General features: G+C 36.7%; 1 protein-coding gene across 7 annotated transcripts in view; it reads right to left on the reverse strand.

Moving 5' to 3' along the window:
• CSNK1G1 (casein kinase 1 gamma 1) overlaps positions 1 to 17,846 on the reverse strand; it is a 193,129-nt gene that overhangs the window by 67,235 nt on the left and 108,048 nt on the right. For all 7 annotated transcript variants that reach the window (XR_014258984.1, XM_082447393.1, XM_082447392.1 and 4 more), the window contains 2 exons: positions 12,014 to 12,054; positions 6,606 to 6,675 (listed from right to left, as the gene is read on the reverse strand). Coding sequence is in view for 5 of the 7 variants with exons in the window: in XM_082447392.1 (XP_082303518.1) it covers positions 6,606 to 6,675; positions 12,014 to 12,054 (111 nt within the window). In the remaining 2 variants the exon portion in view is untranslated. The remainder of the gene's footprint in view (positions 1 to 6,605; positions 6,676 to 12,013; positions 12,055 to 17,846) is intronic.

Consider the following 17,846-nt stretch of genomic DNA (forward strand, 5'->3'; position numbering starts at 1 on the left):
AAACCTACATCACCCAAGGCCATAAAAGATTTTGGAGGTAACAAAGGCATGAAATTTGGGGGCACCATATGAAACAGGAAATCCTACTGTTTCACTGGGGGAAAGTTCTGGGGCTTTGCATCAATTAACACTTTTACAACTATCTTCCACTATTCTATTACAATTAGGCAAGGGATAATGGGTAGAAGGTGCCAGGCATCTGGCCTCTGCTCGGTATACACATAAGACAGAAATCTGTACAAAAACATGGGACAAACACATTCCTAGCTCAGGTTTTCCTATTGTGTGACCCTGGGTAAAGTAAGTTACTAAACTTCGCTGTGCTCAAAATGGGAAAAATGAAATAACCATATAAAGTGCCTAGTGGGCACTTAAGTTCACTTGCTTTCTCTTTCCAATGAGATTTTGCCTGGGCTTTGTTACACTGTGAAATTTCATTAAGTATCTTATTGTCTTTTTAATTTTTAAGATTTTATTTATTTATTTATTGGCCTTGCCGTGAGGCTTGCGGGAGCTCCCTGACCAGGGATATAACCCGTGCCTCCTGTAGTGGAAGTGTGGAGTCCTAACCACTGGACCGCCAGGGAAGTCCCTTTTGCTGTCTTTAATTTGAGGATTACCATCTCCTTTACAAGAAAGCCAAAGCAGAATAGTCATTAGCAGATTAGAATAGCTGCTGAAAAGCCAGGACATGGCAGCTCAGGCTTGGATTGTCTATGATATGATATTTATTCCCAGAGCCCCTGAGAATTTTTCCCAGGCAGGTTGCTGGGTGGAAGTGGAATTAAATGTTTAACCAGAGCACGATGAGTTCCTCTACTACCTTTAGGATCTCTCAATACAATTAAGAAGGCTCCAGAAGCAAAGAGGTCATTGTACTATCTGTTTATATTATAAATTAGGCCTTTCCAAATGCCAAGTGAAGTGATGGGAATTTACCATAACCTACCCTACTACTTTTACTAAAAATGTCAAAGCTATTGTTCAAAACCACTGTTCCTAAGAAACAGCTAACTCGGAGAACAGTAACAGAAGGCAACTTTATTGCTCCTTCTGGCTAAGTCAGAGGCCTCCACCAGACTTTATCACTTGCACTCTCACTTCTGTCTCTAGAATCCTATTTTCTTGCCATTTGCCTACTCACCCCTCCCCCCATCTTCTTTGATTTGCTCCTGCTCTTGCTGACTCATTCCCTCTCCCTTCCTCCCTCTCGCTCCTGCCACTTCAGCTGCGTGCTTGGTTCTGGTTTATTCATCTTTTACTTAATTACCAAACATATACTGACCCCTATTACGTGACCTGTCCCTATCTAGCTATGAACCTTCATGCTCCTACTGTCCCTCTCTTATGTTTAGGCCTCCTCTCTGTTGAGGCCACTGGTTTTGCCTATCTCTGCCCCAAACCTGTCATCCACATGTCCTGTTCCTGTGTGTTAGGACATAAGCAAAAGTGGGAGGTGTGCTGGATAAAAGATTTGTTGGCTGGGAAATTTAAAAACTGACAATGTGTATACTCTCCTAAGTAAAAGGACACTCAGAGCATAGGGAAACCTAAAAACATTCCCATAACAGGAAAATAAGTTTGAGACTTACCCATGGTGACTATAATACAATTAACCCAACACTGATCACTGAAGAAAATGATAAGAAAATAAGAAAGATGGTTATAACTCACTGGGTGCTTTCATCTGCTGAATGCAAGGCTTACAGTCTTTAATTACCATGATTAAATACTGTTCTTTCTTGTGAAGCTGGCCCATTGTACCAAACAAATACTGAAGCTACCAGGAGGGCAAGCCAGCCCCAGGGAAGCCAGAGTCAATCTTTAAGTCCCTTATTTCTAATCTTGTGTACTCAGAACAACCTATACAAAGTTACATCTGAAAAGAAAGGTATAATTGCGCTCAGTGCCAAAGCCCTTTGTACTGTGAAAAATCAAAACAACGATATAAGAGAAAATGAAGCAAAAATAAGACAAAACTGAATAATGTATTTGGTTTAGTCACCGGAGAAAACCTAAAACTTTGATGTTCCAACAGTGAGGAAAAGAATAATATAATAATTTTTCATAGTCATTACATATAGTTGCAGAGTTCACATTTTAAAAATACTGTTTTTCTTTGTAATAAATTTGGAAATTCTCCAGCAATATCAGGCTCAATAACTGAACCATAATTTGCAAATAAAAATCTACCCCACCCGCACACATCCAAGTATGTGAAAATAGTAGATAATGTTCCCATTTGGAGTCACTGACTACTGGGTGTCCACTTTGCCAGGCTTATATTTATGACATAATTAACTTAGAAAAATAAGTTTATGTTTTCTGAGACTGAGTAAGGCCCCAAGTATAAATATCTGCACCAGGATGGTTTTTGCATGGTAACATGGTCTTTAAAGTTTTTAATACAATCTCAGTGTTCAAATAGGTCTTAAAAAGTCACGTATTCTAACTTTCTACCCAGTGCACAAATCTCCCTTATAACATCCAGAATGCATAACTGTTTAACTTCTGCCTGAAAACTGCCCTCCTGCTAAGAGACAGGAAATCCTATTGCATAAGACAGCTTATTCCAGTTCACAATTTGGTTTTTTTTCTTCCTACAAGAAGGTGTTTGGAAAGAAAGGAAACACAATATTGCACCACTTTATCATCATTTGTTGACCTTATGCCTGAAACTGTTAACACATGGCTCCAGATAAATGGGGACAGAAACAGGTTGCTTGGTGATGGAAGAGGTAAGAGAGAAGCCATAAATCCACTGCTGCAGTCTTTTAAAAAATTAGCTATTATAATAACAACAATAATACAATAATAATACATGATCAGGGCAAAAAATACAACCAACATGAAAGGATTAAAGTGCAAACCTAAAGACTGCTTCCCATTTCTAATCATTCTCTTCAAAGATAATCATTAACTTTTTAATATATCCATTCAGATGTTTTCTGTGCTCATGCGGACATATCTGTATTATATACGTTTTTCTTGTATTACAGAAATATAATCATGCTATACTGTTTTGCAAAACCTTTTACTTAAAAAATATACTGGGGCATCTTTCCATGTTAGTACACAGGGCTCTACTTTCTTTTTAATAGTTAATTCCATGGTATAAATATATCACCATTTATTTACCCAGATCCATATTGATGACATTTAGATTACTTTCACACTGTTTTAATTGTTATACAAAGTCAAACTTATCTTACTGAAATTTCTTTCTATAATTTTTGCTCTGCAATCCTTTGGAATAAACTTAATCTATCATTTAATAGATCTTTAAACATTTGAAAATCACCATCGTATCATATGGGGAGTAAATGGCAGAACATATGAAAGAAAAGTTTTGAGTTATACACTCAGGTATCAGAAATCAATAGGAGAAATGCTTTCTTCAAATAAAAACAAGCTAAAAGTCTGACAGCACAAAATGCATGCCTAAATTATGGTCTACAAAGCTGACAGGATATTATACAATGATTAGAAACATGTATCTAATGCAGCATCAAGACAAATGTTACAATGTTCAGTGAATGAAGACATGCAATTGCATGTGAACTGAGATTAACTATGAAATATGTCTGCATATGAAAAAGAGAAATATTCAAATAAAATGTGGCTGAGTTAGGGTGATAAGAACATGGACCACCACCTCCTTTCAAAATATCCTTTAATATTTCATAATTTGGTTTCTACAATAAATGAAAAAGGAAAAAAATGGTAGCTTTTAGGAAGACCAAAGTCCTCAGTTTCAAGACTCTCAAGGCCCTCCTCTTTCTTCCCTGATTATCTTAGAGATAACCTTCATAGTAAATAATCAGGTCTTGAAATTCTTGATGGCAAAGTTACAATCAGCAAAGAAAGCTTGAACTGTGACTGTTCACTGTAGAACACGACGGTATAGAAGGGAAGAAGTTAGAGATCAAACAAGGAAAAGAAGGGACAATCAGGAAGAGCTCCACCTTAAACTATGTTCACAATCAGCCAGTACTACCATTTTTGTTCTATCTACACATGAGTAGAGAACTGGTATGAATTTCCAGATCATACAGTCAGGGCAACGTAGGGGTCAAAAAGCAAGGTAATGAATAAGACTTTTGTACTTAAGGAAAAAATGGTCATATTCTCAAGCCAACACAGAAGTTCTTATTTTAGGAATTTAAAGTCTCAAGCTCTGGTCACAATAACTATACCAGTGTCCTTTAAATTCATAATCACTCATTTCTCCCCCCAAATTTCATCCATTTATTTCGTAAGTACTGATTAATTCCTTGAACAAACCTAAGTCACAATGGGCTTTTTTTTCTTTTTAAGTATTCCTCGTCATGATACCCAAATAGCTCACAAATCTTCAGCCTGTGCTGAATAATGACAGACAAAGCACCAGTGAGTAAAACCAATGATTGGATAATTTTGGTTTGTGTGCTTTCAGCGTGAAAGGTTGTTTATTTTACAGTGCCACAACATCACCTTGGTTCTGAAGAGAAGGGCATGTGTGCTCTAGCTGCTCATACATTAACTACTGATGAGTAACATTTGCAGCTGGGAACTTCACTCTAGAAAAATAGGAAGAGAAATGCTTGTGCCTGTAACTTAGGAACAAGCTCTAGTGTTCATGCTCACATTTATAGGGAGACATGGTGAAATCTTGTCTACTTTGTCAACTGATCTACTTTCAGAATAAATTTCCTGGCCTCTCGCCTTCTGAGACGGCCCACACTCTGTGGAGTGTGTTTCTCCCAGGGCCATTCTCGCCTTTTGAGACGGACCACATTCTGTCTACGGAATGTGTATCTCTCTAAACAAATCCACTTCTTACCTATCGTAAATAAATAAATAAATAATTTCCCTTTTTTAGCCATCCCCAGGGAATATTTTTCTTAATAACTTGGCAAAAATCTAAAACGCATGCTTATCAAATCTTCCTAAGTTCCTTCTGTCACCAGAATTCTTCCCAGCTTCCTATTATGTGAAAGAACTATGTAGGGTCCTGAGATACATTTGAGACACCAGGGTGAAGAAGGCACAAGCCTGTTCTTAAGGAGCTTATAGTAGTCTTAGGGAAGGGGCAGGGGGGATATGCAGTTATAATTAAAAAACAGTCAATATGTAATCATCAGTAACAGAATTAGGGTTGAAAAGCATCCCAATACTTAGTAATAATGGGATAAAATAAGATGACACTTAGGAGGTTCAGGTGATCAAAATCAATTATATAACCAGAAAAATTCAGAAAGCCTTGGTTGATGGCAGCTTATGTAAAAAAGACATAAAGGTTTCAACTGAGTAGAACTCCATAAATGCATAAAAGTCAACTATGTAAAATGGCTGTTAAAATAGCTCACCTAAATTAATAGAACTATTGTGTCTAGATCAAGGAAGATAATAATCCCACTGTCTCCAAATCCAGAGTTATTGGCGCTGTTTTATGAGGCTCATTTAAGAGGAACATCACAAAACCAGGAGTGTGTGCGTGTGTACATTCATGCTTCCTAGTGGAACAATGACAGTGAAGTACCTGTTAATCACATAATGCAAAAAACTGAAGGAATTGAAGACACGTAGCTTAAAAGAAGACTTGCAGGTGAGCAGTGGAGGGGCAGCATATAACAGCTGAGATGAATGCATTTGAGCTGTCTGCAAGAACTCATGTTAGGTTCAATGAAAGACAAATGCTCATCCTGGCCTCCCTAGGTTTTGACTATGGTTGATTATTGCCATGGTCAGGGTATAAGATGACTTGAATAACACCCAGTGGCTCTTATATAATTGTATATATTTCAGGAAGTGAAACTCAAATTCCTTCAACAGTACCTTCAATAATGGTACTCGAAATAGAAACTATGTTTCAGTCATTCACAAAAAACTGTCACATTGAAGAAGCACAAAGCAGAGGAATGTCTATTAATGTCAAATAATTAAACTAGCACTGAAGGATTGCATCTTCTGCAAAAGGAATCCTATGGGTTCAACCTCCTTAGGGTTGGTAACATTTGTTCAGTCAATATATTTTTCTGTAAGCCAGTAAGATATTTCAGAAATTTGACCTTTTTGGCAAAAAACAGGAATGTTTTTAAAAATTATAAACTTAATTTTTAAAAAATCCTCAGAGGTCATAGGTTATTACAATCATATAGATAGGCCTTCCAAATTAATGAGAACAATAGATAAAGTGACAGTGTTAACGTATTTCAGAAGATATATTTTAGTAGTATGTCTTTAAAATGGATATATAGTCTCAATGTGGTAAAAACAGCTTGAAAATTACCAACACCTCCTCCTTTCTTTCTGTATACACAAAGGAATGAAAAGAGAATGAATAAACTACCAAAAAGCAAAAACTATACCGTGTGTATTTCAGGTGGATGAAAGCGTTCACAGTTTGGTTTGTGGGCAGGCATGGTAGCACAGACCCCTAATCAACTCAACTGCCCTTCTAGATGCCAGAGAGTAAGTAGCTTTTTAGTTGACTATGTGTATTTACCTATCCAGCAAGTAGGGGAGATACATGGTCTGGCAAAAAGGGTAGACAAGAAAATTTACATATGTTAGGGCTTCCAGCTAAGCTATATGCTGAATAAATGGAGGAAACATTGACTTACCTGCACTGCCGAGCTGTTTATAAAACCTGTACTCTAAATGAAGCTGTGGAGCACGTGATTTTATTGGTTCCTGAAACCCAAGAAGAGAAATTGTGATCAGATTTAGACAGTTTTTTCATTCCTAGGTTTTCAGAGTAAACCAGGGCTAAGACCACTTAATATTTTAGAGATGATATTCATATATAATAGCATTTTCTTACCACAATTTCTCTTTGAAAGCACATCTAGGGGAAGATGAAGCTGAATTATATACAATCCCTGCCATGGATATTTAAATAAAAATACTCTGTATGAGACATCACTCAAGGATAGCTCTCTCACCATGAAGTATTCTTCTGAAATATATTCTCCTAGGAAACCAGGTGCCAAATCTTTTAATTAAATACCAGCAAGTATTTCCTTCTTGTTTTATTATGAATTTTGGGTAGTAAATGGTTTTATTATTTATAGAAAAATGATATATGCTCAGGAAAAAAATTTCATACACACAAAAATTAGAAAGAAAGTAAAAATAACCTGAGATCCTATCATTTAAAAGAAAAGCACTATTAACATTTTGGTGAATGTTCTTCCAAATATTGATTCATACATGTATTTATATATAATATAGACTCAAAAACGTATTTTAAATAAATGAGAGCATACTATATTTGGTGTTCTATGTCTTTAAATTCAACATGTGATGATGACATCATTCCATAGCAGTAAGTAAAACTATATATTATTGTGTGTGTGTGTGTGTGTGTGTGTACATACACACAAACCTTAACTTTTGGACATTTGAACTGTTTTCAGTTTTCAATATTATGAATAAAGCTGTAGGAACAGTGTTATGTATATTTATTTTTACACTTTAGAGAATTAAAGACTGTAAATGCAACTAAGATATGTAACTTGTAACTTTAGTTAATACAGTGTTCAAGTTTTTAAAAATACAGTTTTCTAAAGAGCCCAAAGATAAAGCAGCCATACTACCACACTTTGCTCTATACCAAACTTCAAGAATTGGCTGGCTAATCATTCTGAATTGACAGTATATCAGGCAACTAGTTAACAAGAAAATCAAACATTATCCTGAAAGATACATCTGTGTATCCATTAGGATGGCTAATATCAAAAACACAGAAAATAGCAAGTGTTGGTAAGGATGTGGAGAAATTGGAACCCTTGTGCACTGCTGGTGGGAATGTAAAATGGTGCAGCTACTGTGGAAAACAGTACAGCAATTTCTCAAAAAATTAAATATAGAAGTACCACATGATCCAGCAATTCCACTTCTGGATATACACCTAAAAGAACTGAAAACTCAGACTCAAAATGGTATTTGTAGACCCATGTTTGTTGCAATATAATTCGCAATAGTCAAAAGGTGGAGGCGACCCAAGTATCTATCAACAAATGGATGGATAAATAAAATGTGGTTACATTTTGTTCCATATGTGTGATGGCATATTATTTAGCCATAAAAAGGAAGGACATTCTGACACATGCTACAAAATGTATGAACCTTGGCGATGGTATGTTAAGTGAAATAAGCCAGACCCAAAAGGACGAACACTGCATGCTTCTACTTATATTAGGTACCTAGAATAGTCAAATTCATAGACAGAAAGCTGGATGGTGGTTGCCAGGAGCTGGGGGGAGAGGGGAATGCTGTTGGTGTTTAATGAGTACAGAATTTTAGTTGAGGAAGGTGAAAAAAAGTTCTAGAGATGGATGATAGTGATGGGTGCACACCCATGTGAATGTACTTAATGCCACTGAACTGTACAACTAAAAATGGTTAAAATGGTAAATTCGAGAATCAATTCCTTATCAGATATATGATTTTCAAATATTTTCTCCCATTCCATGGGTTATCTTTTCACTCTGTTCAGAGTCCTCTGATGCACAGAAGTTTCTGATAAAGTCCAACCTATCTATCTTTTCTTACTTGTGCTTTTTTGTGTTATATCCAAGAGATCACTGCCAAATCTAACGTTATGAAGCTTTTCCCGTAAGTTTTCTTCTAAGAGATTTATAGTTTTGGCTCTTATGTTTAGGCCTTTGACCCATTTTGAGTTAATTTTTGTGTATGATGTAAAGGGTCTCACTTCACTGCATGTGGATCTCCAGTTTTCCCAACACCATTTGTTGAAAAAAACTGTCCTCTCCCCATTGAATGGTTACTTGTCTTATTTTTAATATAGGCTCAAAGGAAGGACAGTCTCACAGCTTCCCTTATTAATTCATGCTGGTGTTTAACAAGTTTCATGGTTTAGAAGGTCTTTATATGTAACTGCAATCTCCACTTACTGAAACTTTAGCCTATTTCTCTTATATCCTCAATAACAAAGACAAAACAGCTCCCGAATAACCTGTGAATACTATAACAGCTATCTTCAAATAACAAAGCTATTCAGTCATTTCTTAAACCTCCTTTATTCAGGCAAAGTAATTTCAATTTTTTTAACCTTTCCTCACTGGTCCTATTTTTTAGTTATTTGATCACCCCTGAAGGCTCTTCCTGAGCCCACTTGAAGTTTTCTGCATTTTTCTTAAAATATAGAATCCATAAATCACAGAATTCAGAACTTTCCTTTACGTTATCTAGTCTACACCTTTGCTTCTAGGAAGGTTTTACCTAAATCAATTCAGGTAGGCTGGAATACTTCAAAGCCCTAAGAAGCTCTATGAAAGAACTCATACCCTTCTCTGATTGCAAAATCAGCAAGCATCAGAGGTGGTCTTCAAGTTACTCAAGATTCTTGTAGTCCAAAAAAATGTATTTAAGACTATACTGTAGAGTCACTTCCTTATTCATTTATCTCTTCAGCTACACAGTCTCTATTCGGGTTTTAGATCTTCTAATATACCACCATCAAAGCAGCCAATTTCAGAATCTGTCTTTTGGCAAAATCATTAATAATTCACAAGAAACCAAAAGAGACAGTGATGACAAATTGATATGGAACCAGATCTTGATCTAAACACTAGAAAGAGGAGTGTTCTTTCTGCAGAAACAGTCTTGAATTCTGACAAACCACAAGGGTCAATGAATTTTAAAAAACACAGGTCCTTCTTCAAACCTAATACCTTCAAACTTCATACTGGAAACATTAATAGGAAATATTCAATCTGATCTTGGGTAAATAAGTTAACAGATTAAAAAAAGCAATATCTCTTTAGAGTTATAGGGCTGAAGGTGGGTGTACACATCACATATATTCAGACCTGAGGGGCTTTTTATCACAGACGGAAGGACTTACATCCTTCAGCCAACCCCTTCAGCACGTAGTCGTAGACTGCTCAACCAACTGGAGCTTCAAGTGCTCTTCTGAAAGCACTATGAATAAAGGACACTGCAAACAATCTATAAGATTGTAAAAGGCAGTAGGATTAGCAGCATGGAGAGAAAACTTTTTAAACAACTGTTAGAAAACCTCTGTTAAAAAGACCCCCAGAAACCTGGATGACAGGGGTAAAGGAGGGGTTCATCACACTAGTTTGTTTACACTGTATCTGATTTTTTAAAAAATGTTCCTAGAAATCCAAGAAACAAGAGCCCACAATGAAGATCTAAACAAAGTAGAACTGAAACACTACCAGCAAGGGCTTCCTTGTATTTCTGTGCCAGATGCTGATTACATTTCCATACAGGGCTGGCTATTTGCCAGAATCATGGTTATTCTGGAACACACATGCCTGCCTGAAATCCTAAACTGACAGCAGTAGTCCTTGTAGGACTGTAATGCTGAAGGCAAATTTTGCTGTTACAGTGAAAAGAGCTCAATCACTGCCATCATATCTCCCACAGAGAATACAGCCCCACAGCAAGAGAGGAGGCCCATAGACAAGATTGTTATCCTCTAAAAAGCCTTTATTTAAGGTTTATTTGAAAGGGAAATGAGGTACTGAGGCACACCATACTAGATGACATGAAGTCTATCTACCTTTAACTCTTGGCCATACAAAGAATAAAACTTTAATAAAATGTAAGTGAAATGCAATGGTCAGTCATGTCAATAATGTTATGCAACCTTATCTAAACAGGTCGACTAGTATGAACCTGGAAAGAGAAATCTAGATAGAATGAGTTGCCCCTAACAGAAAGCCTCAGAAGAAGTCTTGATAAATAAGGGGACAATTACAAATATACAGTATTGAGGCAACATTTTAAAGTGTTTTAGGGGCTGCTTCTCCCTATTACTAGTCCCAAAGAATCAAAATTATTCCAACTTACCAAAACAATAAAGCAGAAAAAGTAAAAAAGAGATGAACTAGATAACACTTTCACAGAATAATCAAATTCCCATAAATAAAAATATACAGTTAATGCTTTGATATTCAAGCTGAGAAAAATATTTGGTCTGCATTGTTACATGCATTGTCTCTCTTCCTGCTCCCATTTCTCCAACAAAAGTTCCAAGTCAGCAAACAAAACACTTGGTTCCCAAGGAGCTACCTGCTCTAAGACCTGCTCCCTGTCCACCTCTTTGTAGAGAAACTAATCTGATGCCTGTCAGTTCTTCACAGGACAACTCTAACTCCTCCACAGACAAGCTTAATGAGAGGAAAGGACCGGCCACAGAGCAGGTGTGGATGTGGTAGGGGCAATTCATTAGAAAAGAACAGCAATTACCACAAGATACTTCCTTCAACTATTAACGTCTCTGCCTTCCAACTAATAAAGCCCAAAACTACCTTCAGATCCTGGGAAATGTACTAGGATTTATTAGGAGGACAATATTTATACAGTTTCATAGAAACTAGTTATATAGAGCATTTCATACGGCTAGAAATGGTTTTTCATCAATCTTAAATATAAGATAAAGAACTGTTTCTTCTAAAACTATTCATCCTTAAAAATAATAGAATTATTCTTTTTTAACAGGATGTTATTTTCAGTGACTAGGTTAGTTATTCCTAAGATTAGCACTGACAAAACCAATTGAACTCTTTGCTTCAAATCTGACCACATAATGTGTTTTTCACGTTTGACAGCTTTTTAAGGCAATGATTAGATGATCACATTCGGAAGTATATTAATAAATACCTTACATTTTTTAAATGGATCAGTCATATTCAAGAATAAGAAAATGATAAAAAAAAAATAGCACTGTGAAAGGTACAAAGTTTACAGCAGTTACTAGGGTTTTTATTTCCTTCCAGTTATGTTTTATTAACTTTTTTTGATTTATTATTGCTAACACTATAGTTAGCATCTTCTAACTATATAGTGTTTTACAGTATACAGTGATTCATCACTGTAACACTATATATATTTGAAGGAAATGACTACGTGGGACCATATGCAAGGAAAAATAACATTAGTATTTTTGTGAATGCTTACAATCATTTCCTGTAAAAAGCTATGTGAAGGGTGAGAGCACTAAAACATAATTACCACAAATATAGATTCTACTCACCAGTTTGATAGCTACATATTCATTGGTGTAGAGATTTTTACCTAGGGGAAAAGCAGAATGTATATGTTTTAGTGACATTTATTCTGGGAAATGCAAAGCAAAATCTTAGCTTACAGGGTCATGAGAAAGGTCACATTCCCAACGCTGTTCACATATATGAAACATGATTTGTAAGTGAAAAGCCAAACAGAGATAATGAGACCCAGCAAGACACGAACAAAAACAGCTTGAGAATTTGAAAATTTAAGTTAGACATGAGAATCTTTTATTTTAAAGAAAACAAATCTTGGGGACTTCCCTGGTGGTCCAGTAGTTAAGACTCCACGCTCCCAGTGCAGGGGGCCAGGGTTCCATCCCTGGTCAGGGAACTTGATACTGCATGCATACCTCAACCAAGAAGTCCGCATGCCACAACTAAGAGCCCACACGTGGCAACGAAGATCCCACATGCCACAACTAAGACCTGGCGCAGCCAAATAAATAAATAAATATTAAAAAAAAAAGAAAGAAAAGAAAACAAATCTCTTTGTCTGTCACACACACATTTTGTTATTTAATATTTCCCAACTATTGAGCTATGAGGCAACCCAAGAAGAAGAAATGCCAGAATTACAAAGATAGAGAGATTTTAACTCTTGGCACAAAAAACACAAACCCTCATTTTTCTAACTCACTGACAAGTAAGGCTTTTTTATTTTTTGTCATGGTATTTAGTATCAACTTTAGTTGGCATAAAGGACAGTGTGAAATAAAACCAATTATTGGCCTACTCCTTTTGGAAAACTCATCTACTGTCTCTAAGTAGATGATTCTCAAAGCTGTTTTGACTCTTCACCAGAACTCAAACTCTATATCTTCACCTATGTGCAGAAACAGCTCTCCACCCGGACAACACTTAACTCAAAGTTCTTCCTGCAGTTGTAACCCTTTTTCCTCTCAACTTCTCTACTTATAGAAATGGAATCAATATTCTTCTGCACTAGACATCTAGAGTCAGAACTTGGGGTGAGTATAAGAGCAACAACCATCAGTTAGTGAGCCCACACTACATGCTGGGTACTTAGCTACCTTTACCTCTTCAACTCCATTGGTCCTTGAAGGCTAATTTTAATTCCTTGTGAGTGCTTAGTATAGACCACATAGCTCAGCCACTGCACTGGACTTCACATTGCTTCTTATATATTTGTCCTAGCTTAGTCAGCTGGACTATAAATATCTTGAGAGTAGCGATTTTATTTAATGGATCTATCAATGCCCCATGGTGCTTAAGACCATGTTCTGCACATCTCAGACACTCAAAACCTTGACTGATTAAAAGTTATAAGTACGTATAGTATGACTACTTTTTAAATAATACATGGAGGTAAAGGTTATATATACACATAAACGTACATATACATATGTACATAGCTGAATATATATACATGGAAAAGGATACAGAAAGATGTACATTAAGGTATTAAGATGACTGTTTCTAATTTTCATATAAAATAGGTTGTTTTGATAATGAAAAAAAAAAACAAACCCTGCATTTTGGGAACACAAGACTGCTTGTAATATTGGTTATTTTTAACAAGCTCTAGACAATAGATGGCCATTATACTTTTAATACAGTTAAAATTACACCATTTTACTTTTAATACTTTTACCAGTTTTCCCAGTACTTTTATGTGGAGAAGAGTACACTAATTTAGGAATAACTTTTGTCTGCAAGCATTAATAGAGAGGATTCACAGGTTGCCAGACAAACACCTAAGACATTATAAGATGCATAACTTCTTTTTTTAAAGGAGCAAAAGTAGAAAATAGCCATTTTTTCCTCTCTATATTAATTGCATTAAGTTCTAAAAGTTAATTTGTGTTTCTGATTAATGTTCCCACCAAAATCATTTTAAAAAATATATTTGATGAAATTGTGAAAAGGATACCAACAACCGGGAGAGGACGAGACGAGGTAGCAACAGCCAGCTCCCAGGCAGATTAAAACTCCAACTTGGCCACAGACTTCTTCCACGCCATAGGATGCTGCATAAAGATTTTTCAAGAAAGCCCTTCCTGGCACTGTATAAGCACTGTTATTGTGACCTAAAACCTATTTTAGCAAAGGGCTGACCCTAAAAACTTATTACTGCTTAGAGGAAAATGGTCAAGTTTAAAACTGTAAATGTGTTTGGGGAGGGGAATGTCTTTCCGAATTGGACACCCCCACTAGTTTTAGCAGTAAGAATTACTGTGGGGTAGGGAAGTAGGGGCACCGAAATTCACCCCTTACTCATTTAGAGTACAATATGACTTCACTGTTAAAGAATTAAATTAATTTTTGAAGTATATGCTTAAAGTAACAGATCTTTAATTCAAATAGATTACAACTTTTAAAGTGAATTGAGATGGTGGTATCAGTGTAAGCCTAGTAATCAATCTGGATTCTGATCTGTGAGCAAGAAAAGAGAGAAGGCAATCACAGGAGTCTCAGAAAGGATGTACTTTTCTTTCTTTCTCCCACCACCTCCCCACAGGGTGTGAAAAAATGAGCAGAATTTTAACAGTTGAAGAAGGGAGAAAAAGACATCTCAGGGAGAAGAAACTGTATGAGCAAAACAATAAAAATGAGAAAACAGACAGTTTAGGCAGAGAATGGGTGATGGTCTTGGGGTAGATGGACCATAAGTTGCACCATGAAGATCAGGAAGGGGTAGGGATGGGCAAGGAGTGGTTAGGGCAGCAAAAGAAACTAGAAAAGTTAAGGGTGAGTCCACACTAGGAAAGTCCTCAATGCCATCTTAAAGCTTAAAATGAATGGTTTCTGAGTAGGGTAGTGACATGATCAGATCTCTGATTTAGAATAACTATACCTCCTTTGTAAAGATGTATAAAAGATTAACTAGAAAAATAAGACACCAGAGGTAAGGGAAAGTATTTGGGTATTTAATACCCCTCATATGCAAACATCAGACACCTAAGATGAGCAACACTCAGTTCTCACCCTTCAGAGACTGTATTCTAGATCCTCACACAAGACCCTGCACATGGTGCCTCAAAGTCTGATAAATAAATCATGTAAAGTGATAAGTGTTAAAAAAAGAAATATGAACAAGTCAGTAGATGACTTAGATGAGGGAGGGTAAAGCATTTGGGCACAAATGGCACTTGAGGTGAGCCTTTGAGGACGAACAGGAGAGGATAAAGAGCATTTCTTATAAAAATACTAATTTGAACATTGAGGTGGAGAAATGATAGAAAATGCAGAGAATGTGATAAAGTATGAGTGGACCAATATGAAAGGAGCACAAAGCATATGGGGGAGAATGGTGAGAAATGAAGCCAGAAAAATCCATACGAACAGAGTATGAATAACCTTGAAAACCAGCTTCTTACACTGAAGTAAATACTTTTCCTAAATCCTCACTTTTGTTGAAGATTTGAGGGAATCTTTTTTTTTTTTATAGTAAAACAAACTTGCTATATTATAGAAATCGTGCAGGGACTTCCCTGGTGGTGCAGTGGTTAAGAATGCGCCTGCCAATGCAGGGGGCACAGGTTCGAGCCGTGGTCTGGGAGGATTCCACGTGCCACGGAGCAACTGGGCCCGTGAGCCACAACTACTGAGCCCACGTGCCACAACTGCTGAAGCCTGCGCGCCTAGAGCCTGTGCTCTGCAACGGGAGAGGCCACTGCAATGAGAGGCCCATGCACCACAGCGAAGGCCCACACGCAGCAACGAGGACCCAACGCAGCCAAAAAAAAAAAAGAAAAAAAAATAAAGAAAGAAATCCTGCATAATTTTCTTTTGGAAGAAAAACAAACAACCAACCAAACAAGAGTTCAAAGAAATTCCAGGCACTTATGCATCTGCTTATTCCAGAGTCTAGGAGGCCTCACCAATCAGAGAGGAACCTTTTCCTCATTTTCCTGTGTTCAGCTGGGCGGCCCAGTTTTCACAGCTCAGTTTACTTTCAACAGTGTGAACTTTACATCTCCTGTGAAGGTGGGAAAGAGTAGCTGGCGGGCGATGCCAGGGAAGGAGGGGATTTAGCGATGCAACTGCTCCATATATATATATGTATATACTTGCAACTAATCTTTCTGTTTTTAGCGCCATCTGCATCTCAACTTTTTGAAATTCCTACTGTCTCCAATTCTTGAACTTATTGATATCTGGTGTATTCTATGCTACAAACTGGCCTACCTGTTAAATCATTCAGCTTTCTCTGGACTGCTAAATTAGTTACCACTTAACTGTTTTCCAGCTTCCAGAATTTTGTTAAAATTTCTCACCTGTTTTTATCTTCTCTCTCTCTTTTTGGTTCCTGGTGGTTCTTATACCTTTAAAAAAAATCCCTTTTCTAAATATACACTATAAAACTGAGGCAGTGGACTTCCCTGGTGGTGCAGTGGCTAAGAATCCACCTGCCAATGCAGGGGACACAGGTTCGAGCCCTGGGCCAGGAAGATCCCACATGCCATGGAACAACTAAGCCCATGCGCCACAACTACTGAGCCTGCGCTCTAGAGCCCACAAGCCACAACTACTGAGAAGCCCGCGCACCACAACAAAGAGTCGCCCCCGCTCACTGCAACTAGAGAAAGCTCACGCACAACAATGAAGACTCAATACAGTCAAAAATAATAAAGTAATTAATTTAAAAAAATAAAATAAAACTGAGGCAGCACTCAGTTTCATCAACTTACACATATATTATAATTAGTTATTCATGCATCTTTTTATCTCCACTAGGCAGTGAATTTCCTAAGGACAAGAATGTTCCACTCATCTTTTTATCCCTAACAACCAACATAGTATCTGATATATAGTAGGTAACAGATGCTTGCTGAAGTGAACCAAATTGACTTGATATACAGAGAAGGTTCTTCTGAGAAAGTTTTAGGGCAATTAAAAAAGAAATTTAGTTTAGAATCAGATTATGGATAATCCTAAATGCGAATACAGGAGTTTTGACTTCATTATTCAGCTTGTGAAATCACCAAAGATATTTGTGCTAAGAGGAAATGTATAGTGGTGCAAGTTGTATTTTAAAAATATTAATCTGGTCCCAATGTATAAAATAAAAGAGACAAGAATACCTACGAAGAAAATGAATAGGAAGTTTTTATAGTAGAATATTTAAAGAATAACATCTATCACACAGTGTGGTTATGAGGATTACATGAGTTAGAATATGTGAAAGTACTTTGTAAACTGCAATGTCCTAGATAAATCTAATTTTTATGACTTCTATTATCACTGCAGGTATGATGCAATAATTCCTGGAAGATAACTTTAAAAAATAGGATTTATAATCAAGGCATTTAGAAGAAAAAGCTAACAACCTTTGGATTACATATAAACATGAGGGAAAAGGAAAATAGAAGGGTTAAAGTTGATGCTCTTAATTAGAGGAAAACAGAAAGAAAACCAGGAGAGTAGGCAACAATCATTTCACTCTACCATGATGCCTTCCTCCAAGTTCTCACTAAACCTAAAAGCAGCAGAGAAATTATGAAATGCCTCTCAGCTTCAATTTTTGTACCTGTATAAAAGAATATAAACACAGAAGCATAATGACACAGCTTATGTAACACCAAACATGACAGCTTATGTAACACCAAACATGATACATTATAGAATGCTAGCTTGCTTTTGTTTGCTTACTTTCTCTGCTTATTTCAAAACAAGCTGAACACATGTCATCCTCTTAAAAAGCAATTATCTTTATTCCTAAGAGGCCCTGGAGGTGACTAGATAATTCTCCTGAGCTATGCATCACTCAAATGAATTCCTTTGCCAGGGGACATCATTAAGACTGAACAGGTCACGGGAATTCCCTGGCGGTCC

This window comes from Balaenoptera physalus (assembly GCF_965194825.1).
Source record: "Balaenoptera physalus genome assembly, chromosome: 2".
Taxonomy (NCBI): Eukaryota; Metazoa; Chordata; class Mammalia; order Artiodactyla; family Balaenopteridae; genus Balaenoptera; species Balaenoptera physalus.